The 26,464-nt window shown below is 39.4% G+C and overlaps 1 protein-coding gene across 17 annotated transcripts in view; it reads right to left on the bottom strand.

The window, feature by feature from the left end:
• Positions 1 to 26,464, bottom strand: part of OSBPL1A (oxysterol binding protein like 1A) — a 237,814-nt gene that overhangs the window by 35,005 nt on the left and 176,345 nt on the right. For all 17 annotated transcript variants that reach the window (XM_067699463.1, XM_067699459.1, XM_067699456.1 and 14 more), the window contains one exon: positions 806 to 881. In XM_067699463.1, coding sequence (XP_067555564.1) covers positions 806 to 881 — 76 coding nt within the window. The remainder of the gene's footprint in view (positions 1 to 805; positions 882 to 26,464) is intronic.

The raw sequence follows: 26,464 nt of genomic DNA, 5'->3' as shown, positions 1-26,464 counted from the left end.
ATGTAGAGAAGAGGGGCATTTAAAAAATGCCAACGTGGGCACACCAGCAGCCAAAAGGACTTCAAGCATCAGAATGAAAATGTTTAGAAAGTGACTATACTTCCCAGTACAAGGAAAGTTCCTGGAGTACTCAGGCTGCACATTAAATTGCAAAATTAAGAAACATAATCTCCAGGCAGACTCTTCAGCAGTTCAGGACTCACATGTTTTAAAATTTTCATCATTCTAGTTGGTCAAAGGTCATGCTAGAAGAATTAAGAGAACTTTACTCAGAATCCTAGCCCGACTGTCGTCAGGGTGGTGACGTGGACTACTATTTTAAAGGGAGTCTAAGGATTTATATAATAGTAAATTTTGCCATCCCGTCGCCCTCCCCCGCAAAATCAGATCCACCTGCACAGATAACTAAGCTGGGACACATTCCAAATATCTAACATACACCACACTCACAAGGTACAAAAACCAGCTCTGTGCACAGAAGCGTAAGTGAAATTATATTCTATACTGTGGGGACTCTGTTCTTTTTGAGCCTTTCTGGGTAACTCTATAGGGAAATACAAATGTGGAGCCTTTTCTTTTTCTACTTTCTTACAATGAAAAGTCACATTAAAGTCATACTAAATGGCATAAAAAGTGGTTCAAGTTCTGTGAGGAAAACCTAATATAAGACTTTTCCTAATTTCTGATTCTCAAAAGTTTTCATAAACGTTGTGCATCAGTTTTATGCCAACATTAGGATTCCCTTCTAAAGGACATGCATGAAACATCTATCAGCTTAATATTATAGAACTGATAGTTAATTTACCATTCCAATACATTTTCTGAGGATGCTCCAGATGCTGAAGTCATTTCTGGAAAACATAGGTGAGGGCAAGCTTGTTCTGAAAAAAGAAAACAAAAATAAAGACTTAATTTTAATACCACTGGCGTTAGGAAAAAAGCTATTGTCAATAATCCGAGAGCCACAGGCATACATGTATAGAGACACCATGAAAACGTGCAACATGTACATATGGCCAACAGGTACATGAAAAGATGCTCAATATCACCAGTCATTAGGGAAATGCAAATTAAACCCACAATGAGATATCACCTCACACTTGTTAGAATAGCAAAATAAGGGATTACAAATGCTGGCGTGAATGTGGAGAAAAGGGAAGGTTGTGCACTGCTGGTGGGATTGTAAGCTGGTACAGCCACTGCAGAAAACAGTACGAATAGTCCTCAAAAAATTTAAATTGAACTCCCGTATGATCCGGCAATTCCACTTCTGGGAATATATTAAAAGGAAATGAAAATACTAACTTGAAAAGATGTCTCCACCCCCATGTTCACAGCAGCATTATTTACAATAGCCAAGACATGGTGGTATGAAATCAATCATTTAAGAAAATGTGGTATGTGTATGTCTCTCTCTCTCTGTCTCTCAGACAGACCGACACACACACACACACACACACACACACACACACACACACACACACGGAATATTATTCAGCCATAAAAAGGAGGAAAACCTACCATTTGCAACAAAACTGATGGACCTTGAAGGCATTATATTAACTGAAATAAGTCAGACAGAGAAAGACAAATACTACATGATCTCACATGTGGAATCTAACAACAACAAAAAACCAACATCAAACTCAAAGAAAAAAGATCAGATTTGTGGTTGCCAGAGGTGGGGTTGAAGAGAAAGGGAATTGGACGAAGGTGGTCACAAGGTACACACTTCCAATTATAAGATAAATAAGTACTAGGGATGTGATGTACAACGTGACTATAGTCAACACTGTAAGACGTAAGTAAGATATACTGTAGCCGTTAAGAAAGTAAATCCTAAGAGCTCTCATCATCAGGAGAAAAAAAATTTTTATTTTATCTATATAAGCTGATGGATGTTAACAAAACCTACTGTGGTAATCATGTCACAATACTGTGAAATGTAATATACGTGAACTCAAGCCATCGTGCTGTGCACCTAAAGCTTAGTGATGTATGTCAATTATTTCTCAATAAAACTGGAAAAAATGTGCACAGACAGGATAAAATAGGGTCAATCTGGGCTTGTATCCCTATTCACTGCTATTTTGGGCCCTGAAAAGTTCCACAGCAGATCAACCGGCCCCACGTCTTCGGAATCGTTCTGATCCGAACCCTCCTAATCCTCCTGTGTTGGTGTCCAGCTGCTTAAACCACCTCAGAAGTACACTGTCCTTTCATGTGCTGGCATATCTGACCTGCTGTTTGGTCCAAGAGACCTATCATACTCTGATACTCAATAAATTACTCTAGTAGCTGTTAAATAATGGAAACAAAAAATGTCATTACTGAACCTAGCTTCAGGTTTTTAAGAAATTAATTGTATCATATCAGTACTTTCCCAAAGATGCTGACATTGGACCAAACTCAGCAACTCTGGATGGACTGGAAAACCCTTTGCAAATTAACCTCTACAGAAGGAGCGTTTCCAAAGCCTCTGCAGGGGTAAGGAAACAGCCAAGAGAAGGGCGGCTGTCGGTGGCAAAGGGTCTGTGGCTCAGATGAGCCGCACACTGAGCTCAGGCATCCTGAGGCCTCAGCACCACCGGGGGCAGGAGGTGCCCAGAACCGCTTCCTGAAACACTGTTATAATAATGCCTTCTTTTTCATCATCTTAGGTTCTGGCCAGGGATGCTGGTTTTCCAGGTGCTCTTTGAAATATACCCATGTAACTGAAATATTAAAGAAAATATTAAATTAAAATTCTTATCTTCTAAAGAATCTCTGTTCTATAAACTGATTGACTTGAATTATAGAAGTTAATAAAATTTTAAGTTTTTAAATAAATAATATTTTAAGATCCTGTGTGGTAAAATCTTTCTGATTTTTCCTTTTTTTAGGAACGCACACTGCTCATTTGGCAGATCTGTCATCTACCCAATCTGCTGGATAAGTGGCCACAGATGGTATTTAAATCACATTCTCTACAATCCAAGACTATCAATCTCAGTGACATGAACAACTGAATCCAGGACAGAATCCTTGCCATTACCTACCATTTGCACGTAGAATATAGTTTCAGAGATGCATATCAACTAAATTTTTCATCTCGTCTATTATAAAGTCAGTCAGAAATGTAACATATATCTAGGAAGTTATGAGTCCAAAATAAGTTTTGTGAAGACTGAATAAGGGGCTGTAATTCCCCCCAACAAATGCTTACATTAAATGCATATGCATACATTACTATTCTCATTAAAGGCAAGAACAGCAGAAAAACAAGAAATATTTTGGAAGCAAGAAAGCAGAAGAGACATCCAAGCTTTATTTTTATTCTCAATTTAGAAAGCATCACAGGGTTGCCAGCCAAGAATCCCACCCAGAAATATCCTGTACTGATTTTTGTGCACATAACTCCTTGTGGTGTTCTATGAAAATGTAATTACTCATTAATGAGGCCAGATCATCTGCAATCTAAGTTATCTATTCTGGAACACAACCAGAAAGCAGAGGTGAAGGGAAAGGGCCATCACGAAGCCCATGCTGTCTTCTCGTGTAGGACACGCAGAGCCAAAAGCAAACCCTCCTTCAGACCACATGGTGCGTAACATGCTGATGAGAAGCAGCAACAGGAACACCAGCCCACACGGCCATGCAGGAGCTGGGTCCCAAGTAAATGACCACAGGGCTGCTGACTGCATCTAAATCGATAGCATGAGGAGGCTGCCACAAGAACAGAGCCAGAACATTCCCAAGGGCAGCTCTGCAAAGGTCAGACCAGAGCTGGGATCCAGACCCATGTGCCACTTTGAAAAGGAGGACTCATGAGAGGCCAGGCAAAGGTGCCTGGAGAACAGCTCTTATAAGCAATGGCTGAAGGAAACGTGTGGTCTAGAAGAAACAGAAGAAACTGGAGGTCTGGGAAAAGGGGGCGTGACGGAGGTGTTGGGGCATTCAGAGGACGGGGCCGGGGGCAGGAATAACGGCATCTACACACCCACAGCCCCACCGCAGTCCCTGCACCCCTCTGCCTGCTTCGTCCTTCTCCACAGCACTGATCATCACGTGACGCACTGCAGGGCACCCCTGAGTATCTGCTGACTACGTCCCCCAAGTATAGTACATAAGCTTCCGGAGGACTCACGTTTCATCTACTGCTGTATCTCATTGCCCAGGACAAGCCTAACACAGGGGAAGAGTTTAAGTATTTGTTGAATGAGCTCTGGAATTTATAAGGCCTTTTGGTATACATTATCGCTTTCATAAAGAATTTGGTTTCTCTTGTGCTACTGAAGACATCAGGACTATGACTCTTGGTGGAAGTTATAGGACACCTAACGTAAAACTAACATAAACTTAATATAAATATAATATAAAGTTATCATAACAGCTACCATAAAATATAACCTGTCTTATAATTAATTCCAAATAGGGGAGACAAGAGAGTCTCAACAAGGAAGTGTTTCAAACAGATGCTGGAGGATGCCTTTCAGTCACGGCCCAGAAAGGCATTCCCGCCCTGGGTGGGAAGTTGGTCTCCATCAGCTAGGCCAGGGATGTTGCTAAACATCCCACAGGAAACAAGACAGGTCTCCACAACAAAAAGTTATCCAGCCTCTAATGTCAGTAGTGCCAAAGTTGAGAAACCTGTCATAGAAAGACAACTAGAGCTTCATAGATAGTTTTAAATTTTGTAGTGGCTTTATTAAAAAAAAAAAAAAAAAAGTAGGGCTTCCCTGGTGGCGCAGTGGTTGAGAGTCCGCCTGCCGATGCAGGGGACGCGGGTTCGTGCCCCGGTCTGGGAGGATCCCACATGCCGCGGAGCGGCTGGGCCCGTGAGCCATGGCTGCTGAGCCTGCGCGTCCGGAGCCTGTGCTCCGCAACGGGAGAGGCCACAACAGTGAGAGGCCCACGTACCACAAAAAAAAAAAAAAAAAAAGTAACAAGATAAATTAATTTTAACAATATATTAGATTTAACCCAATATGTCCAAAATATCAGCACTTCAACATGTAATCAATATAAAAATATTAATGAGGTATTTTATACTTTTTCCCACACACGTCTTCAAAATCCAGTGTTGATTTTACACGTAGAGCACCTCACAAGTTAGCTACTAAATTTTTAACAAAGTGAAATGTAGTCTTACCAAAGCAATAAAGTTATGTTTACTGGCAACATATTTTATACTGCTTCGTTTTTACAAACTATATTACAAAATTAACATAATAAACCTATATTAATTAAAATTAAATAAGACTACAAATTCAGTTTCGTGCTCACACTAGCCACATTTCAAGTGTTCAAAAATCACCTGTGGCTACAATTGGACATAATGGATTTCTGTGATTACTTCTGAAAACAAAAGGATAGGAATGCTCTCAGATTATGGGGGAAGAGCAAAAAATTACTCAATTACAAGAGTCTAAAGTCCATGAAGCAAAACAGTCCACAGCCCAATCATCAAGAAAATGCTAAATCTGCAGTATTATTTCAAGTAGAGAGAATAGATTTTTTTAATTAGGTAGATTAAAATTTTTAAAAATGATTTATACTGAAAAGGATATGTTTCTATATTTTTAATTTTCACTCCTTCCATGGTGGGGCGGGGAGGCGGGTAAGAATTCCCTAATGATCTTGGATGAGGAGATGCTACTCCAGGCAGAAAACAGAGCATGGCAGGCAGGCCTCAGAATTTCCAGGCTGAGAGCACAGATCAATTATTCTCTTCCCTTTGAGTTGATCTGAGAGTCATTATCCTGAATTCTATGCTTCCTTTTTCCCTTCACACAGAGAGAAAACACCCTGTACCAGGGACTGAGAGTGATGCACCCCGGCTCTATTTTCAACCATACAGATGCCACTCTGACTATGGACACAACGACACAATGACTGGTCTTTAAGGGAAAGCTCCCGTCCCACTCGCTTCATCTCCAAGATGCACGCGGCTCACCCGGCTGCCCTGCCACTGCACCACCGACACAGGGTGTACACAGACCCCGAGCTGAACCACGTTAACTTGTGAAGCGTGACTCACAAATGCTGTGCTGGGATCCCTTTGCTCCAAACACACTGCGCAAGTTCAGGAGATCACTGGCCCCCAGGTCTTTGGGAGATGCTTTTTTTTTCCTAAGATTTTTTTGGTGTGGACCATTTTTAACGTCTTTATTGAATGTGTTACGATACTGACTGTTTTATGCTTTGCTTTTTTTGGCTGCGAGGCATGTGGGATCTTAGCTCTCCAACCAGGGATTGAACCAGCAGCCCCTGCACTGGAAGGCGAAGTCTTAACCACTGGACAGCCAGGGAAGTCGCTGGGAGATGCTTTTTTTTTTTTTTTTTTAACATCTTTATTGGAGTATAATTGCTTTACAATGGTAGTTTCTGCTGTATAACAAAGTGAATCAGTTATATGTATACATATATCCCCATATCCCTTCCTTCTTGCGTCTCCCTCCCACCCTACCTACCCACCCCTCTAGGTGGTCACAAAGCACCAAGCTGATCTCCTGTGCTATGCAGCTGCTTCCCACTAGCTATCTAGTTTACGTTTGGTAATGTATATGTGTCAATGCTACTCTCTCACTTCGTCCCAGCTTACCCTTCCCTCTCCCCGTGTCCTCAAGTCCATTCTCTACGTCTGTGTCTTTATTCCTGTCCTGCCCCTAGGTTCATTAGAACAACTTTTTTTTTTAAGGTTCCATACATATGTGTTAGCATACGGTATTTGTTTTCCTCTTTCTGACTTACTTCACTCTGCATAACAGACTCTAGGTCCATCCACCTCACTACAAATAACTCAATTTCATTTCTTTTTATGGCTGAGTAATATTCCATTGTACATATGTGCCACATCTTCTTTATCCATTCATCTGTCAATGGGCATTTAGGTTGCTTCCATGACCTGGCTATTGTAAATAGAGCTGCAATGAACATTGTGGTACATGACTCTTTTTGAATTCTGGTTTTCTCAGGGTATATGCCCAGTAGTGGGATTGCTGGATCATATGGTAGTTCTATTTTTAGTTTTTTAAGGAACTTCCATACTGTTCTCCATAGTGGCTGTATCAATTTACATTCCCACCAACAGTGCAAGAGGTTTCCCTTTTCTCCACACCCTCTCCAGCATTTACTGTTTGTAGATTTTTTGATGATGGCCATTCTGACTGGTGTGAGGTGATACCTCATTGTGGTTTTGATTTGCATTTCTCTAATGATTAGTGATGTTGAACATCCTTTCATGTGTTTGCTGGCAATCTGTATGTCTTCTTTGGAGAAATGTCTATTTAGGTCTTTTGCCCATTTTTGGATTGGGTTGTTTATTTTTTTAATATTGAGCTGCATAATCTGCTTGTATATTTTGGAGATTAATCCTTTGTCAGTTGCTTCGTTTGCAAATATTTTCTCCCATTCTGAGGGTTGTCTTTTCATCTTGTTTATGGTTTCCTTTGCTGTGCAAAAGCTTTTAAGTTTCATTAGGGCCCATTTGTTTATTTTTGTCTTTATTTCCATTTGGTGCTGAACTCTCTCAGCTTTTGCTTGTCTGTAAAGGTTTTAATTTCTCCATCAAATCTGAATGAGATCCTCGCTGGGTAGAGTAATCTTGGTTGCAGGTTTTTCTCCTTCATCACTTTAAATATGTCCTGCCACTCCCTTCTGACTTGCAGAGTTTCTGCTGAAAGATCAGCTGTTAACCTTATGAGGATTCCCTTCTATGTTATGTGTTGCTTTTCCCTTGCTGCTTTCAATATTTTTTCTTTGTATTTAATTTTTGATAGTTCGATTAATATATATGTGTCTTGGCATGTTTCTCTTTGGGTTTATCCTGTATGGTACTCTCTGCGCTTCCTGGACTTGATTGACTATTTCCTTTCCCATGTTAGGGAAGTTTTCAACTATAATCTCTTCAAATATTTTCTCTGCCCCTTTCTTTTTCTCTTCTTCTTCTGGGACCCCTATAATTCAAATGTTGGTGTGTTTGATGTTGTGCCAGAGGTTTCTGAGACTGTCATCAATTCTTTTCATTCTTTTTTCTTTATCCTGCTCCCTGGCAGTTATTTCCACCATTTTATCTTCCAGCTCACTTATCTGTTTTTCTGCTTCAGTTATTCTGCTATTGATTCCTTCTAGAGTTTTTTTAAATTTAATTAATTAGGCTGTGTTGGGTCTTCATTGCTGTGCATGGGCTTTCTCTCTTTGTGGCGAGCTGTGGCTACTCTTCGTTGCAGTGCGCGGGCTTCTCATTGTGGTGGCTTCTCTTGTTGCGGAGCACGGGCTCTAGGAGCACGGGATTCAGTAGTTGTGGCACACAGGCTTAGCTGCTCTGCAGCATGTGGGATCTTCCCAGAGCAGGGCTTGAACCCATGTCCACGGCCCCAGCCCACGCTCCTGCCCCAGCCTCCCTGCATAACCAGGGGCCAATCTCTAGCCTGGGGGGCCACGGCTGGACGATCTGCCTCAGGGGGCAGCTACGTGTGCACTAAGAAAAGGGACAATCCAAGATGGACCTAGAGATTGTTCTACTGAGTGAAGCCAGAGAAAGACAAATACAAATGATACTGCTTATATGCGGAATCTTAATAAATGGTACAAATGAACTTATTTACAAAACAGAAATAGAGTCACAGATGTAGAAAACAATCTCATTGGGGAGGGATAAACTGGGAGATTGGGATTGACATATATACACTACTATATATAAAATAGACAACTAATAAGGACATACTGTATAGCACAGGGAACTCTACTCAATACTTGTAATGACCTATATGGGAAAAGAATCTAAAAAAGAGTAGATATATGTATATGTATAACTGATTCACTTTGCTGTACACCTGAAACACAACGCTGTAAATCAACTATACTCCAACTAAAAAAAAAAAAAAAGAGCCTCCTGGAAATGAAGTTTCAGTTTCTTACCTGCACATCCGTTTTAAAGAATTTTAAAAATTCTTTGTTATTTTCATAAAGTACAAACATATTAAGGTGAAAACATTCATAGTCATTGGTGATATCTGCCCACTGAATTAGCTTCTCAATTTGTAAGAGCTCCTGGTATATTATAAGTATTCTATTCACCACCTATATTGCAGATAACTCTTTCCAAGTCTAACATTGGTCTTCTGATTCTGTTTATGGTATAATCTGCCAAAACCAAATCTACCTACCTGGGAAGACTATAAATATTATGACCATAATGTATACATGAAACTTTAAATAGACCGCTATCTTCCAATATTTTCCATATGGACAAGATAAAAACACTCCACAATCGTATTAATAGTTACTCCAGAGAAAAAGGTACATCCCTTAATTCAGGGGTCCCCAATCCCTGAGCCACGGACAGGTACTAGTCCGTGGCCTGTGAGGTACCAGGCTGCACAGCAGGAGGTGAGTGACCGACGAGAGAGAGAAGCTTCATCTGTATTTACAGCTGCTCCCCATTGCTCACATTACCGCCTGAGCTCCGCCTCCTGTCAGATCAGCGGCGGCATGAGATTCTCATAGGAACGCGAACCCTACAGTGAACTGCGCATGCGAGGGATCTAGGTTGCTTGCTCCTTATGAGAATCTAATGCCTTATGATCTGAGGTGGAGCTGAGGCAGTGATGCTAGCACTGGGGAGCAGCTGCAGATACAGATTATCATTAGCTGACAGATTTGACTGCACAGAGACCATAATAAATCAACTGCTTGCAGCCTCATATCGAAACCCTATCAGTGGGCTTCCCTGGTGGCACAGTGGTAGAGAGTCCGCCTGCCGATGCAGGGGACACGGGTTCGTGCCCTGGTCCGGGAAGATCCCACATGCCGTGGAGCGGCTAGGCCCGTGAGCCATGGCCACTGAGCCTGCAAGTCCGGAGCCTGTGGTCTGCAACAGGAGAGGCCGCAACAGTGAGAGGCCCGCATATCGCAAAAAAACAAAAACAAAAACAAAAACAAAACAAAACAAAAAAGCTATCAGTGAGTGGCAAATGAAAACAAGCTCAGGGCTCCCACTGATTCTGCATTATGGTGAGTTGTATAATTATTTCAGTATATATTACAATGTGAAAATAATAGAAATAAAGTGCACAGTAAATGTCATGCGCTTGAATAATCCCAAAACTATTCCCCCCACCCCCGGTCATGGAAAAACTGTCTTCCACGAAACGGGTACTTGGTGCCAAAAAGGTTGGGGACCGCTGCCTAAATTCATAAAGTTTTATAATCTCATTCTTACCTTTTTAGAAATTTAAGTTCTAAGTCAAAACCGAGTCAAGACACAACAGAAATAATCTTCTCAAGTATTTACCACATGGAAGTAAACATAATTAAATGGGGAAACAAGTATGTAGTTAATTTTTCAAATTACAATATATTATTATATTCAAGGTGAAAGAATCCACAGATAAAGAACAAGCTAGTCATCTACTCCCACCTCCAATACCAACATAACAGCCCGAAGTGCTCCCTTCCATACTTTTTTCCTTGCATAAGCATATACAAGTACATAGATTTTTACAGACATACTACCCTACAGGTCACATTGTTTTCTCAGTAAATAATAATTTAAGAGGATACCCCTTCAAGTTGATAGATATAAGTGTATCTATCTTTCTAATATCTTTATGCACAGGAACACATACACATACATGTAACTTTGTATCATGCACCCTGTTTTTAATGCAGTCTTTCTCCCGTTTTGTTCTTTTTTGCTTGTCACCCCACTTCCTCTGCCACCACTGTACTACACTGTAACCCATGGTTAAAAACCTGGTATGTATTTTTCTATACTTTTTTATATTTTCTCAAACAGTCTTAAACAGAGCGCGCACGTGTGCATACACAGAGCGGCTTTCTGACTTTAAAATTCCAAAACAGAATACCAGTTATATACACTTCTTTACAGTTTGCTTTTCCCATTCAGTACTTCGTGGAAATTTGTTCGTCAAATGGTAAACTAATTCTTTTAATGAATAATATTCCATGACAAGAATACTATATATCAAAACATACTTTGCCATCCTCCATGAAAGCCATTTACTGTTTTCACTCTTTTGCCAAAACAAACAATGCAGCAAAACCACTTTAATACATTACATTCCTAATTAAACCCGATGCTTTCATTTCTATGGGGTGGAGAACCAGGGGTCAGATTGCTGGGTCAAAAAGTATCTCTATTTTACATTTCCAGGGACGTTGCCAGATTGCTTTCTGAAAAGGTTTTTAACAATTTCATATTTCACCAATAATACATGACAGCACTTCTTCCACCTCCCCACCAGCAGCAATTGGTGTCAATAGGTGTTCTTACCCAAGTTTGGCCAGTCTGACTTGAAAGTGATATCGCATTGTTATTTCTTTTCTGCATTGCTATTTTGCTTTTCCTTGACTACTTGTGAGTCAGAAAATCTTTTCATGTTTTAATGACCATTTGGATTTACACATCTAAAGACTGTCTCTTCATATCATTTGTAACCACTGGCTTTTTTTGTGTGTCTATTTGTAAGAATTTGTTGATAGAGACTACTAATCTTTTGTCTTATTAATCTTTCATTTAGATTGCCAATAGAATCCTTTGCAGGTTTTAAAAAAACTTTTACAGTGAAATATGTCTTTCTTATTTATTTATTTTTCCCGTACGCAGGCCTCTCGCTGTTGTGGCCTCTCCCGTTGTGGAGCACAGGCTCCGGACTTGCAGGCTCAGCGGCCATGGCTCACGGGCAGAGCCACTCCGCGGCACGTGGGATCCTCCCGGACCGGGGGCACGAACCCGTGTCCTCTGCATTGGCAGGCGGACTCTCAACCACAGCGCCACCAGGGAAGCCCTCATTTATTTTTTTAATAGCTTCCAGGTTTTGTGTCTTGGTTAAGGCTCTCCCCACCCCAGACTTTTTTTTTCACCTGATGTTCTAATTCTTTAAATGACCGAAATACACATGTATGTCTCAAGACCCTATTTCTACAGCGAAATAGCTCAGTGGCATTTGTCCCTGCCTGGTCTCTGTGCCCTCTCACCTCTATGCCTTTCACAATGGGGCCTGTGAAGTCACCCAGTCTGCTTTCTTATAAGACAGAGGAGCTCTCTCTCCAACATTTCTTTTTCCCATGATTGCAGGAATCTTAATAGTCTACATTTTTATTTAGTTTTAGTCCAGCTTCTACATCCTTTCCTTGATCATATCCTTTGGGGAGAACAGGAAAACTTCAGGTTTTTTTAAAGCGACGTTTTCACAAATGCTGTGATATCACACTACCCCTGCGCTAGTTCTACTAGGATGAAGTATTTGAATACTAACAGCTAACATTTAGTGAGGGTTTACTCCATTTTAGACCCTGTGTTAACCACGTAACATGCATCACCACATTTAATCCTCAAAATAATTCTATAAATTAAGCACTCATTAAATAACTTGTCCACAGTCACAAATTTAATCAGCAGTAGAACTGGAATTCTTTAACTCCAGATCCTCAGCACCTGGGTTTCACAGCACTGCCACTTTGCATAAACTTGAACAAGTAACTAACTACTCCAAGCCTCAGTGTTTCTGTGTAGAGAATGACGATACCGTTTCACACAATCACGGTGAGGTTCCAATGAAACAGTGCATACAGAGTAGTGCTTTTTAAACTTTGGGTTCTATTCATTGGTGGTCTGTAAACTCAATTTAATGGTTCATATAACCGGCATTTAAGAAAAATGAAATAGAATGTCTAGCAAGCGTAAGTACTATAAATGAAAATTTTGTTCCAATGATACACACACCTGTATACGTATACACTATGTAGTCAAATATTTTTAAAAAATATTATTTTTACTATGGGACTTTGTCAGTGATGTACAACATTCAGCCCAGTGCCTGGAAGATAGAAACTCTCAACATAAAGTAGATATTGATGTTATCATTAACTATTTCAAAAAACACCTCATTTTTCTGTTTGAGTTGTTAAAGATTTAAAACTGCTACTATGTCCTGGAGGGATAATTTAATTTTACTAATTACAGTTTCAAAAGATGACATAGAAAAATCGCTGTTTATTGGACAATATTCATAACAATATAAAGATTTACACAGAGAAATAGGTAAGAAGTACTTCTATTACCCTAGAGGAAAGTAAAAATGTTCTGACATGTGTGCTACTCCCCCAGCAAGGCTTTGAACAGGATGATGGAGGTTTAGCCACTGTGATCAGATACCTGTATAGCCTCAGGACATTTTTCAAACTCCAGAGGCTTGCCCCAGAACCTCTGGTTCTGGGGCCAGGGGAATCTTAAACATAGTTCTTTAAAAAGGCTGTGGTTAGGGCACAATGAAGCAACTTGGGAGGGACTCTTGGCAAAGTCCTTTTCTTTCTTGTCATTTAGTAGCTCTTGGTATTCCTTGTTTTAATGTCACACAACCTGGGTGAAAGTGCTAGAAAAATTATGTCCAAATAACATTTTTCATTTACTCGAAATGATAAAAGGGAATATACTAATAAATCCCAAATATAATTGTATTGTGCTTTAAACATTCCACTGACATTATTAAATGGTATTAAAACTGCCTCCTGTCTTCAGACTTGAGGATACTTCCCTTCACCAAACACAGCGTGGGAGACCCTACAGGCATGGCTCCTCCATTCAGGTTTCTCTTTGGCATCTACTTGCAGAAGGCTCTCAAACCCAAAGATGCTGTCTATCAGCAATGGGATTTTACAAGCAACTCCAATGTGCTAATTTAAAGCACTGAGGTTGGCTGGTGTTCCATGCTCCACTTCAATTTCACAATTCTTACTTTTTCCTATCTTCATTCATCCCCTCTGTTATTTCTGTACACATCTGCCACTCACTAGACTGTGATTTCCCCTGAGGTCAGGAACTATGTCTTATTCTCCTCTGCATGTCCCACAGTGCTGAGTACTTTGCATGTAACAGGTGCTGAATGTTTTACCTAATGTCTCATAAATTTAAATGGGCCACAGAAAAATAGCAAAAAAATGAGAGATATGGACAAGCAGCAAGTGAGGCATGAAGAACACAGATAATCAAATTTTCTGCCTCTAAGTCACTTCTTAAGAAAACATTTTCAAAACCAAATTCCTAAACATACATTTCCAGTTGCATTTAACAACTAAACATTTGCTCATGTTATTAAATATTCTTAACGGATCATCATTTTTAGCAGAATATTCATTTGGATATTTAGAAAAGCATAAAACAGCCTAATTCTAATCTTTGATTCAAGATCAAAAGAATGAACTAAAAATCTAAGAAAATAATTTCATAGAGAAGCAGACTTTAATACAGCTATAATTGTAATAATGAAAACTTGTTATGTGTAGTGTATTATGTGTTTTGTGCTTATGTGTGTATATCTATTTGCAATTATTAGGTGCTTATCACCTCTCCTTTTCAACTATCAGAATTCTTCTTCCCTTCTCCCCCAAACCCTTCCTTCCACAAGTCCCAGTTTAAACATAACCCTAATGAACACAGCTTGCGTTTGAATCTAACCATCTTTAATTTTGACTGTACTACTGATGTTTACTAAACACCCAAAATGAAACAGTCTTCCAAACTAGGAAGCCATTGGAAATAAACTATAAAATTATATGCACAAAATTGAAGATTAGATTTTAAAATGATGTTACATGAGTAAATTATCATAGTAATAATAAAAAGCCTCATTTTCACAAATTATGTATCATCTTACATAGTTCATCTGGAATATAGTTTGCAAATCTATTCTTTTAAAAAGGTTGAAAAGAATATAATGTGCAGAGAAGCCTAGTAACCTCAACGCTGATGGATAAACATATTCTTACTTGCAAGTCATGTGAAAAGTATCAAGTTCCTTTTTTGGAAATATACCACTTCTCTCTACCCTTTCTTCCTCCTGGTTAGCACAAAGAACCATAGAGAATGCAACACTCTTATTCACCCTCCACTCATTACTTAAGAACATGCAAGGCTGCTGTTGACCATTTAAATTCTTATTACGTTACATTCTAAGCTCTGTTGAACCTGCAGTTGGAACACAGCAGGTACTCAGTAAATGTTGCTGAGACAAACTTTATGCCAGTTAATTTTCTATTAACGAGGGCTCTAGGTTGAGTAAACTGTCCCACAATGCATTTATCCTATAATTTTTCCATAACAGCAATCAAAAAGCATATTTGTTTACTCTCAAACTAAAACTGTTATATCATTCTCATTAAAAGATGCTGATGAAGTTAACTCGAAGAACGCACATCACCAGTGATACCAGAGAGAACCAAGGATAGTGGCTAAAGTTTGGGGGAGGCAAAGATTTCTTAGAGAGGACACAAAAAAGTCCTAACATAAAAAAGAAAAAAGTGGATTTCACCAAAATTAAAAACTTCTATTCTAAGAAGGTATTAGGATGCCTGTTCATTATTAAAGAAATGGAAAGCCAAGCTATAAACTCAGAGAAAATATACATGCTACATATATTTGATAAAAGATTATATCCAGAATATATAAAGCGTTCCTATAAATCAATAATACAAAGACATACAACCCAATTTAAAATGGGCATGACTCTCAGACACTTCACAAAGAGAGATATAACAATGGCTAATAAATCCATGAGTAAGTGCTCAAAATCATTTAGGAAATGTAAAATAAAACCACAACACAGTACCATGTTATACCCTTAAAGCATCAAATGCTGGTGAGGATGTGGAGTAACAAATTCTCACATACTGCTAAGAAATGGTACACCGACTTCAGGAAACATCAGAGTAACTTCCTATAAAGCTAAATACATACCCTCTCCAGGACCCCAAAATGCTACTCCTACATAACAAAGTGAAAAACCGTCCATAAAAAAGATGTGTATAAGAATGCTTAAAGCAGCTTTATTCATAAAAACTCCCAGAAGACTGGCATCATTATACACTTTTGCAGTCTTTTTAATGTCTGGTTTTACAGAAGACAGCTGGGCTGCTCATAACTGCTTCTGCACTGAATCTGTGATACTACACATCACGTAGTCTCTATCAAACTCCACTGTACACTTATTAGTGAATGATAATAAAAAAGGCTAATGTCTTAGTAATATCATGAAAATTGTTTTAACCCTGTGGTTCCCCCCGAAAGGGTCCTGGGGGACCCCCCGCCGAAACAATGGTCAGAAGACTCCACTTTAGAGAAGCACTGGCAAAGACAGTCAGCAAAAGGGCCTTTTCCTCAGCATGTCTTTGGGAAACTTTAGAACAATTTAAAAAAATAATAAAAATCATTCAACAAATATGGATTGAATTTCAACTATTATGACTGGTTTTGTGAATAACAGGAGGCTGGATCACAAAATTTTCAAGAATGTTTACAGTTGAGATACTTCAGTTTCAAAATGTTACTTCCTTTCTGGATTCTGCTTTAATACTTTAACATTTAAATCTGGGTATAAAACAAGTTTCTCTGGCCTTGCAACTCAAAGAATTTCAGCTTAAGTTGATGCAGTCTGATCTTATCATTAGGAAAATGATGCTCTCATTCAACCAAGGAAAACAATGTTTGACCTCCAAAGTTGATAAACGTCCACCATCTTAAAAATACTCTTATTCCTCAGTCATGGAATAGTAATTAAAATCGTAGTTGTAATATATGTGGAGATTTAAGATCTTCAAAGGCATCTTATTTATACGAAATAGTCCGTAAGTGTAATATATCAGTATCAACACAAAATAACTAAAATATACCTATACAACTAAATCCCTAAAATCTATCTATCCCCATTTCAACAGAAGCAAGCTTGGACGGGTCGACGGGTCTTAAAAAGGGAACATATCACTTACATCTCTTTTCTTGCATGACTGATACTGTAACGTACCTTCCACCAACTTCCAGGCTTGAATTCGGAGGAATTGCAAGTTCTCCCTGCGTACCCAGGAGGCCATCTGAAGCCTGACAGAACCAGTACCTAACTCAGGGCTGAGTCAGACATGCGGGTGATGGGGTTAGCTGGACAGCCGAGTATTTAACCTGCTCCTACATCTCTTCAACTGAAATGAGCCCGGGTCTTGGGAGCAGGTCAGTACAAGTCTAAGATGAGATCTCTAAGACTAGTCAGATGCCTTTTTAGGCACTATGCATCTTTTAAAAATCCAATAACTTAGTTTCCTATTTTAAGCTTACTGTGATACCTTGATGTAATTATCTGATATTACTATCTGATTTTGCTGTATATTTTAAAGATCATTTTTCCTTTTGATCTCAAATTATAAAAAGCCTATGATTATTGCTTAATAAATCTGGCTCTACACAGCAAAGAGATTAAGGTGATTATGTGTCCTTGTTTTATAAGAGGTATTACTTGTTTTGATTTTAGTAAGTTAAAAATGCATATTCAGAATTTCAAATTGCTCTTCAAATTGGCTTTCTAAAATTTAAATTCACTGTCCAACTTCAGTAAAACAGTAAATTTACTTCCTATTCTTGTTAGTTTATTACCATTACTGGATTAGGAGGAAAGCCTACAGAATCATCATCCAAGCCAACATGGACTGATGAAAACATACCCAGGAACCAAGTCCTTCAGCTTAAAGAGAAGCTGTCCCTTTGGGCAGCAGGATCTCCTCACTTCAAGCCTACTTCATGGTGTTCAGCACAGTTGGGAACAAGGCAGGACACAGAAAGGCAGACCTTACTTAACCTAGGGGCAGGGTGTGTATTCTTTTCTCACCCTTATCTCAAAGAATAACTAAGGGCTTCCCTGGTGGCGCAGTAGTTGAGAGCCCGCCTGCCGATGCAGGGGACGCGGGTTCGTGCCCCGGTCTGGGAAGATCCCACGTGCCGTGGAGCGGCTGGGCCGGTGAGCCATGGCCGCTGAGCCTGCGCGTCCAGAGCATGTGCTCCGCAACGGGAGAGGCCACAACAGTGAGAGGCCCGCGTATCGCAAAAAGAAAAAAAAAAAAAAAAAAAGGAATAACTAAGACTTCATGCAATGGGGGGCTGGAAGAGATGTAAACTAACCGAAGTGAAGAGAGCCGATCATGGTAAGGTCATCTTGACCTAAAGGAAGTGGTCTTAATGACCGATAACACTGACGAAATGCAGGCTGTGTGCAGTACAGGTCAGAGCCAGTTTCTTCCTCCCTGTCTCACCTGAAGGCTGACCTAAGCCTCTTGCAGTGTGGACAGCTAAGGAGCAGAGAGGAATAGAGGTGGTGAGCACAAATCTTCCACTAACACCTCCCACATTCCAGGAAGAGCCTGAAGCTGTTTTACTGCTAGTAATTTTGTTGGCAGGAAAGGGGAAAGAAGCCTTTCCTGACTACAACAGAAATTTCTTGGACTCTACACTAGGAAATGTCCTGTCTTGGAACCTGGATGTGCTCCAGCTGGATCGGGAGTCTGGCAGTAGGCAGTGCGAGGTGTGGCGAGACCCTGGAGTAGATTTGAGTGCTTGACGGCAACGGCTGATCCCTGAACGCAACTCTGGAGCGAGGCTATGTCTAACAGGCTACATGTCACCTGGAACACTGCAGTCAAGGACTTCAGGTCCCCTAAACAAGAGCCTGGGGACTATGCAAAACACAGTTAACAAGAGAAGACACAAAGAAAAGCAGAGATGTACTGAACGATAGACGTGTCCCTCTGCAAACACCAGTCGGCCTCTTTCTGTGACTCTGAAATTTTATAGGTATTTCCCTTTAAACCACACCCGTTTTTCTAGAATGCATATAACTGTTTGTGATCTGCTTTAGGCAGATCAATAGCCTGATTTAGCTTCCTTTTAAAATGATCTGAGATCTTTTTGACTGCTTATCATCAGAGGGTTAGAACTTCTAGGGAGAGCTGAATTTCTGGTTCCTTCCTGCTCTGTGACACACAATACCTCCATGGGTGTTATTTGACATATATGTCAGTTTCCCTTCTTTTTTCCTTTAGGATTGCTCTGATGATCATAGTGAAATATCTGTACTGCAAAGAAGAGCATTCTTCCTCTTTCCTAAGTCTGCTAGTGAAGATTACACAGTGTCCTAAAACACGACACTCACATTGAAGTAGTCTACCTCACCTTCTGAGATTTTCTTGTTCTTTCCCATAATATAATGTCAATCATAATCCTGCAGGAAAACAGCCCAAACTCTTGGTCTTCTCTAATAATAAAAGAATGCACAGTTATTGAGGAGAAACAAATAATTTCCATGAAAACATGACACCTTTAATCATTCCCGCATCCTTTAGAGTATTCTGCTTTGGTAGGAAGTTGGTAGACCATGGAGATTATAGGAAGGGAAATTTTTTTTTTTTTTTTTTTGCGGTACACGGGCCTCTCACTGTTGTGGCCTCTCCCGTTGCGGAGCACAGGCTCCGGACGCGCAGGCTTCGCAGCCATGGCTCACGGACCCAGCCGCTCCGTGGCATGTGGGATCTTCCCAGACCGGGGCACGAACCCCGTGTCCCCTGCATCGGCAGGTGGACTCTCAACCACTGCGCCACCAGGGAAGCCCAGGAAGGGAAATTTTTATCCCGTATCTGTTTGAAATTGGCAGAACTTTCAACGTGTTCGTGTGTTCTTTTGTGTGTTCCTGTTAATACAAGTGGAAATGTATAAAGACCCAGAAAACAAGTTCCATGTTCACTTTAATTAATAATAGTGCCTAGCTCTGAGCCCAGCGGATGGGTGCTTAATAAATGCTTTGGGACTATGATGTTAATTCTCTGTAAATTATTACATAAAAGAAACAAATGGAACTGCATTAATTAAAAACTAGGACAAATTGTTTTACATTCAGAATATAAATCTAGGAATTTGTCTAGGAATAGAAATCTCTGTTATTCTAAATATCTACGAAGATTCTAGATTTTAAGAAAAGAATGGAGGCTCTGAAGTCAGGATACGTGGCTTGCATGCAGGTTCTATCACTTACTTGCTAAGTGATCTTGGGCGAGTCGATTAAACTTTCTGTGCTTCAATTTCTTCATTTGTAAAACTGAGGATATAATATCTGCCCTACCTGTAACTCAGAGATATTCTGAGAATCAAAAGCTATGGAGTTTGTTACAGTATCTTATAGACATCCATTTATAATCCAAGTGTAAACTGTAGCCATTCATATTATGCATAATATTGTAAAGAGCTCTGCATCTGAAGTTAACATGGTACAGTCAGAAGACAGCGGCTTTAGCGACCAGTCAGACCTAGGTTCCAGCATCTTGCTACTGGACTGTGCTTTCGTGGGGTGTTGCTTGCGTCAAAGATGAAGCGTGGACAGGCTAAATGCTGACCAAAGCCAACAGTTATACTAAGTCACAGAGCCAGAACCAGACGCAGAAGCAAAGTGCATTATGCTGATGGCTCCCCACTGTCTTATGATCGTGGTACACCTTCACCTACTAGAATTTTTCACAATATCTTTAAGGCATTCAAAGACCCCAAACACCAAAGCACGAAAGCAAAACAATACTGTGAAGAATCTATGGTTATAAACTCTCTACTTGGTTCACCCACAGAAGTCTGTTTTGCTGAGAACTGTTCACTGCCTTAACTGTGCTCTCTTACAGCCCGGGAAGCACGCTAGTTTACTATGGCACTGGTAGGACACGAGACTCCATCTCTCACCTCTTCCTAAAAGCTGGCTGTACCCCTGCTCTTGCACAAGTCACATCACCTTCCCCCATACATCATAACAGACGTAGTGACAGTCACCTACGTTTTCCACATTTGTCAGATGCAGAGGCAATGCTTCCTGCTTGAGAACCAGGATGTATCATTAACATGAGTCACTTCCAGAATAACAAGGAATTGGCTCTGAGGATACCCTCTATGGCAGAAGGGCAGCTCGTGCTCAGATTTCAAATCCTGACTGAGGGTGGCGCTACACCAACACGACTCAACAGCAGGCTATAGCCCACGATTAGGATCTACCACATTCTACAAACAATGAATGTGTTTTGGAAACAGTGGTGTACAAACCGAATTTTCTGAAGATTTTAAAGTCACAAGGCAAACAAAGTATCTTTATGTTTTAAAAACCATCACGTCCCTAATTTCCATCTTGTAAATCCTTATTTATTATATATGGTGTTTTCTGAAAGAGGAAAATCCTCCTGTGTTAACAAGCGCAGCAAACAATACTGAAGAACTCTATGTCCCCTGAGGCAGTTTCTCCTTCAGCCAAAATTCAGGTTGGCACGGCTCCAATGGGAGACACTTCAATGTATTTGTACAGACCAGATCCCACAGGTCATCAGAAATCAAGATGCCCAATCTATGAATTATTGTAATGAAGAAATGGGCAGAGTAAACACAGTAAGACAGACCATTAAAAGACTAAGCTATACTGGTAGATATTTCCCAGGCACTCAAAACCTTGTGTTCATGTGTGTAGAAGGGAAGGACGGTACATCGTCAAACAGAGCAAGACGCCAAGCAAGAATGTACGTTTTATTAAATATTGAACAACTTCTTCATTTTGACATACTGAGGATTATAAGTCCATATAAAGCAAACGTGAAATAGAAATTGGATATTTACCTAAGAGATTCAAAAAGCCTAGGGATTGAAAGGAGAAGTAATGAGACCTTTGCATGGGCAAAGTAGTATCAAGGGACTAAGGAATGAATAACAGAGCTTCAAGGCTCTAGTCACCTCTTGTTATACTTCTGACAACATAAGCTTACAGCCAGCTTCTCGGAGGCCGGCCACACCTTTGTAACCTTCATGAAAAGAAAAACTATGTTTCAATGTAACCAATACTATGAAATGTCCTTATAAGATATAATGGAAATCGACCATAGGAGACAGTTTTCCTTATTTTTTATTCAAAAGAAAATAATCGTATTCCAAAATGAACATTTTCATTTCAGCTACCTGTTACCCAAATTTCAGTTTCAAAGGCCAAAGTAAACTTCTAAAACCCATCCAAAGACCTTTTCTTATGAGTTAAAAGAAAGAAAAAAATTCCATTTACTCACTTTTGCTTAAGGTTTATCAATTTTCTACTTATAAAAGCACCTGAGATTTAACGAGTTAAAATCACTATGACTCCTTTGTATAGATTATTTCGTTTAATTATCACCACAAGCCAACAAGGTGGGTCCTATTAGTACACCCATTTTACAGAAGAAGTTGGGTTTCAAAGTGATTATTACTTGCTTAAGGTCAGGAACGTGGTAGATATGGGATTCAAACCCAAGTAGCTCTTAATAACGACACTTTTCTAGTTCACTTATATTTTTTTTCAAAGAGCATATGGTGGTAAGAATTATGTGGTAATTACCTGCTATGTGGTAGGAATTACAGGTTTTTCTAAGAATTATCTTCCCTTTTGACAAATCTGGAAAAAATATTTTCAACTCATATCACATACAAAAAGCTAGTAATGATATATTATAGAACAGCTGAAAATTGGTAAGTTCAACATTCCTAGAGAAAAATGGGCAAGAAGTATTAGCAATTCACAGAAAAAGAAATACAAATCGATTTTAAACATTCAAAAAGATGCTCAACCCTCCTCATTTCAGAAATGGACACTCCATAAGAACAGGGGCTTGGCTTGTTCATGATTGTAACCTCAGCACCTTGAACAGAATGTGGCATTAATAGGGGCTCAAAATATATCTGTTGAATAAATAATTTGGTACATATATGTTTTTAAAAAGCAAAGGCAAGAGTTGTATGCATGCATTTTCCATCATTAGTGTGAACAATATTGTATGTAATAACGGTTGCATTTGGGGAAAGGAAGAGGAGTGGCTAGTTTAAAAAGTGGGAGTTAAAATTTGCAAAATATACCCTATTACATTTCTGAATTTTGAACCACATGAATGAATCACCAATTAAATATTTTTCTAAAAGAGAATCATCTCTAAACACACACATGTATTTTTTCAAGGGTTACTGAAGAAACACCCAGTTGACTCATGTCAAAACACATGAGACCAGAAGAACTGGAATTAGCATACATTAAGCAGATAAAAAAGCAAGGTTGTAAGGGTCTTTTATAAAAACAAGGGAATATGAATAGATCTTTGTATTGCTTATATTAAAAACAAAAACTGGAAAGATTATGAAAATAGTTACCTTTGGGGAAGGATGGAAACAATGTCGAGGGAACAAGAAACTGGATTTTTCTAAATATACCTTGTTTTGTATTTTTGACTTTGAAATCATGTAAATATTGTACATTAAGTCAAAAGGGAATCCCTAAAACTTGAACGCAAGTGAAACAAATGAACCTACCTGTTTAACAAGTTAGTTTAACCACACAGAAGGGAACCACTGCAAGTGACCTTCAAACACACCATAGACTGTACATCCCAGATGGAATATATTAAAAGGATAAAAGGAACTAAAAAGAAACTGAAAACTGTTTTCAACAATCATGCTGTTAGTACCAGTATTTGTGTATGAGTGTATGTGTCTGTGAAACAAAAATAGTAGAATAAGGCAAATATGTAACTATATTAATGTCATTAGGAACCATGAAATAAAAATCAAAGGAATTAAGGGGAAAACCCCATAATCCAGAATTTCAACTGGAAATATATGGGTATGAAACATTTTCCCTTAAAAAAAAGGACCAGTGATTTTTATACCTCTATCCAATGAAAAGGACTGAAACCATGGCCAACTTGCTATCAGTGAACATCCTTACTACCCAGATTGTTATATCTAAATATTATTTCCCACTAAAATAAAAAAAACATCTAAATATAACTGCTCACTAAAATGATAAGTGGCTTTTTAGAGAAATAGCTGATTCTAGGTCTGGGGCAGGAAATATACCAGATAAACCTGAAACATCTCTCTGTATCAGAAAGCAAGGCAGCTATCAAAGCCCACTGGATTATACCTGAAACAACAAAAAAACCCACGTGGGGTCCTGTCAAAAGGACACAGAAGCCAACATAGAGGGGCTTCCTCTGACCAAAGATGGGAAAAAATAATTATAATAGATTTAAACAACCCAATTCGTGTGTTCCTATACCATCTTCAAAGGATGTTAGGGAGCCAACATATTCTGAAAAGAGGTAATGGGAACTTTTTTCTTTACAGAAGGATTCTAGCTAATAAAAGTAGAAGGAATGACAGAAATGTAATATGACCATTTTGCAGCCCATATTAAAATGACGATGTAGACACTGATCAACAATGGCTGCTAAAATCATTAGGCTCAAGGCTGTTGGGCAGCATTATCATGGCTGCATCAGACTGACACCGCCTGAACCCAGGAATCAATCTCGACATTACAAAAAGAAGGAAAATCTGATAACATATGCCCCCAATGGATGTAACGGGAGGCACACCTTCGGTAAGTGTACGTGCGAAGTACTTTGTGCCAAACAATTCAAACTTAAATCTGACTGAGCCTCTCTATATAACCATCAGTTTACAGGAAATTCAGGAGTTAAAGACTATGTTAAATGACACCATGGGAATGCAAACCAGCAACATCCAGACTGTGGATTATTCTACAGGACAAATGACCAGGTTTCTTCCACAAATAAATGGTAAGGAAAAAATGAGGATGAGGAGAGGAGATCTAAACATTTTTTAACCTCTTAAGACTTAAGAGACATATAAACCAAATGTAGTATGCAGACCTTCTGGATTTTTATTATTAAATGACTTTTTTTTTTTCTTTCTTTTGGTCGTGCCATGTGGCTTGCAGGATCTTAGTTCCCTGACCAGGGGTTGAACCCACGTCCTCAGCAGTGAAAGTTTTGAGTCCTAGCCACTGGACCACCAGGGAATTCCCTTAAATGACATTTTAGACCCAATTAACTAAGTGACATTTATGAGACAATCAGGGAAATGTGAATACTGACTAAATATTTGATGACAATTAACACACTATTTTTTAGGTGTGATAATGGGACTATGGTTTTAGAAAATAAAAGTCCCAGTGTTTTAAAATGGATTAAAGACCTAAATGTAAGGCCAGATACTATAAAACTCTTAGAGGAAAATATAGGCAGAACACTCTTTGACATAAATCACTGCAAGATCTTTTTTGATCCACCTCCTAGAGTAATGAAAATAAAAACAAAAATAAACAAATAGGACCTAATGAAACTTAAAAGCTTTTGCAAAGCAAAGGAAACCATAAACAAGAGGAAAAGACAACCCTCAGAGAGGGAGAAAATATTTGCAAATGAAGCAACCAACAAGGGATTAATCTCCAAAATACACAAACAGCTCATGCAGCTCAATATGAAAAAAAACAACCAACCAAATCAAAAAATGGGTGGAAGAGCTAAAGAGACATTTCTCCAAAGACATACAGGTGGCTAAAGAGCACATGAAAAGATGCTCAACGTCACTAATCATTAGAGAAATGCAACTCAAAACTACAATGAGGTATCTACCACCTCACACCAGTCAGAATGGCCATCATCAAAAAATCTACAAACAATACATGCTGGAGAGGGTGTGAAGAAAAGGGAGCCCTCCTACACTGCTGGTGGGAATGTGAATTGATGCAGCCCCTATGGAGACAGTATGGAGATTCCTTAAAAAACTAAAAAATAGACCTACCATATGATCCAGCAGTCTCACTCAGGGGCATACATCCAAAGAAAACCATAATTCGAAAAGACACACGCACTCTGATGTTCTCTGCAGCACCATTTACAATAGCCAGGACATGGAAGCAACCTAAATGCCCATCAACAGATGAATGGCTAAAGAAGATGTGGTACATATATACAATGGAATATTACTCAGCCATAAAAAGGAACGAAATTGGGCCACTTGTAGAGATGTGGATGGATCTAGAGACTGTCATACAGAGTGAAGTAAGTCAGAAGAGAAAAACAAATATCATATATTAATGCATAGATGTGGAACCTAGAAAAATGGTACAGATGAACTGGTTTGCAGGGCAGAAATAGAGACACAGATGTAGAGAACAAACGTATGGACACCGAGGCGGGGGAAGTGGCTGGGGGGGGGTGGGATGAAATGGGAGATTGGGATTGACATGTATACACTAGTATGTATAAAACAGATAACTAATAAGAACCTGCTGTATAAAAAAATAAAATTAAATTAAAAAAGAAAAAAAAGAACGGGGCTTCCCTGGTGGCGCAGTGGTTGAGAGTCCACCTGCCGATGCAGGGGACATAGGTTCATGCCCCAGTCCGGGAGGATCCCACATGCTGCAGAGCAGCTGGGCCTGTGAGCCATGGCCGCTGAGCCTGCGCGTCCGGAGCCTGTGCTCCGCAACGGGAGAGGCCACAACAGTGAGAGGTCCACATACCGCAAAAACAAACAAACAAACAAACAAACAAACAAAAAAACAAAATAATGCTATTTGCAGCAACATGGATGGACTTGTCATACTGAGTGAAGTAAGTCAGACAGAGAAAGACAAATACCATATGATATCACTTATATGTGGAATCTTAAAAAAATGGTACAAATGAACTTACCTACAAAACAGAAATAGTTACAGATGTAGAAAACAAACTTACGCTTTCCAGGGGGTTGTGGGGGAGATAAATTGGGAGACTGGGATTAACATATACATACTACCATATG

Source organism: Pseudorca crassidens, chromosome 12 (assembly GCF_039906515.1).
Source record: "Pseudorca crassidens isolate mPseCra1 chromosome 12, mPseCra1.hap1, whole genome shotgun sequence".
NCBI classification, from domain to species: Eukaryota; Metazoa; Chordata; class Mammalia; order Artiodactyla; family Delphinidae; genus Pseudorca; species Pseudorca crassidens.
Note: the sequence above shows the minus strand (reverse complement) of the source record. Positions and strands in the feature narration are given on the sequence as shown.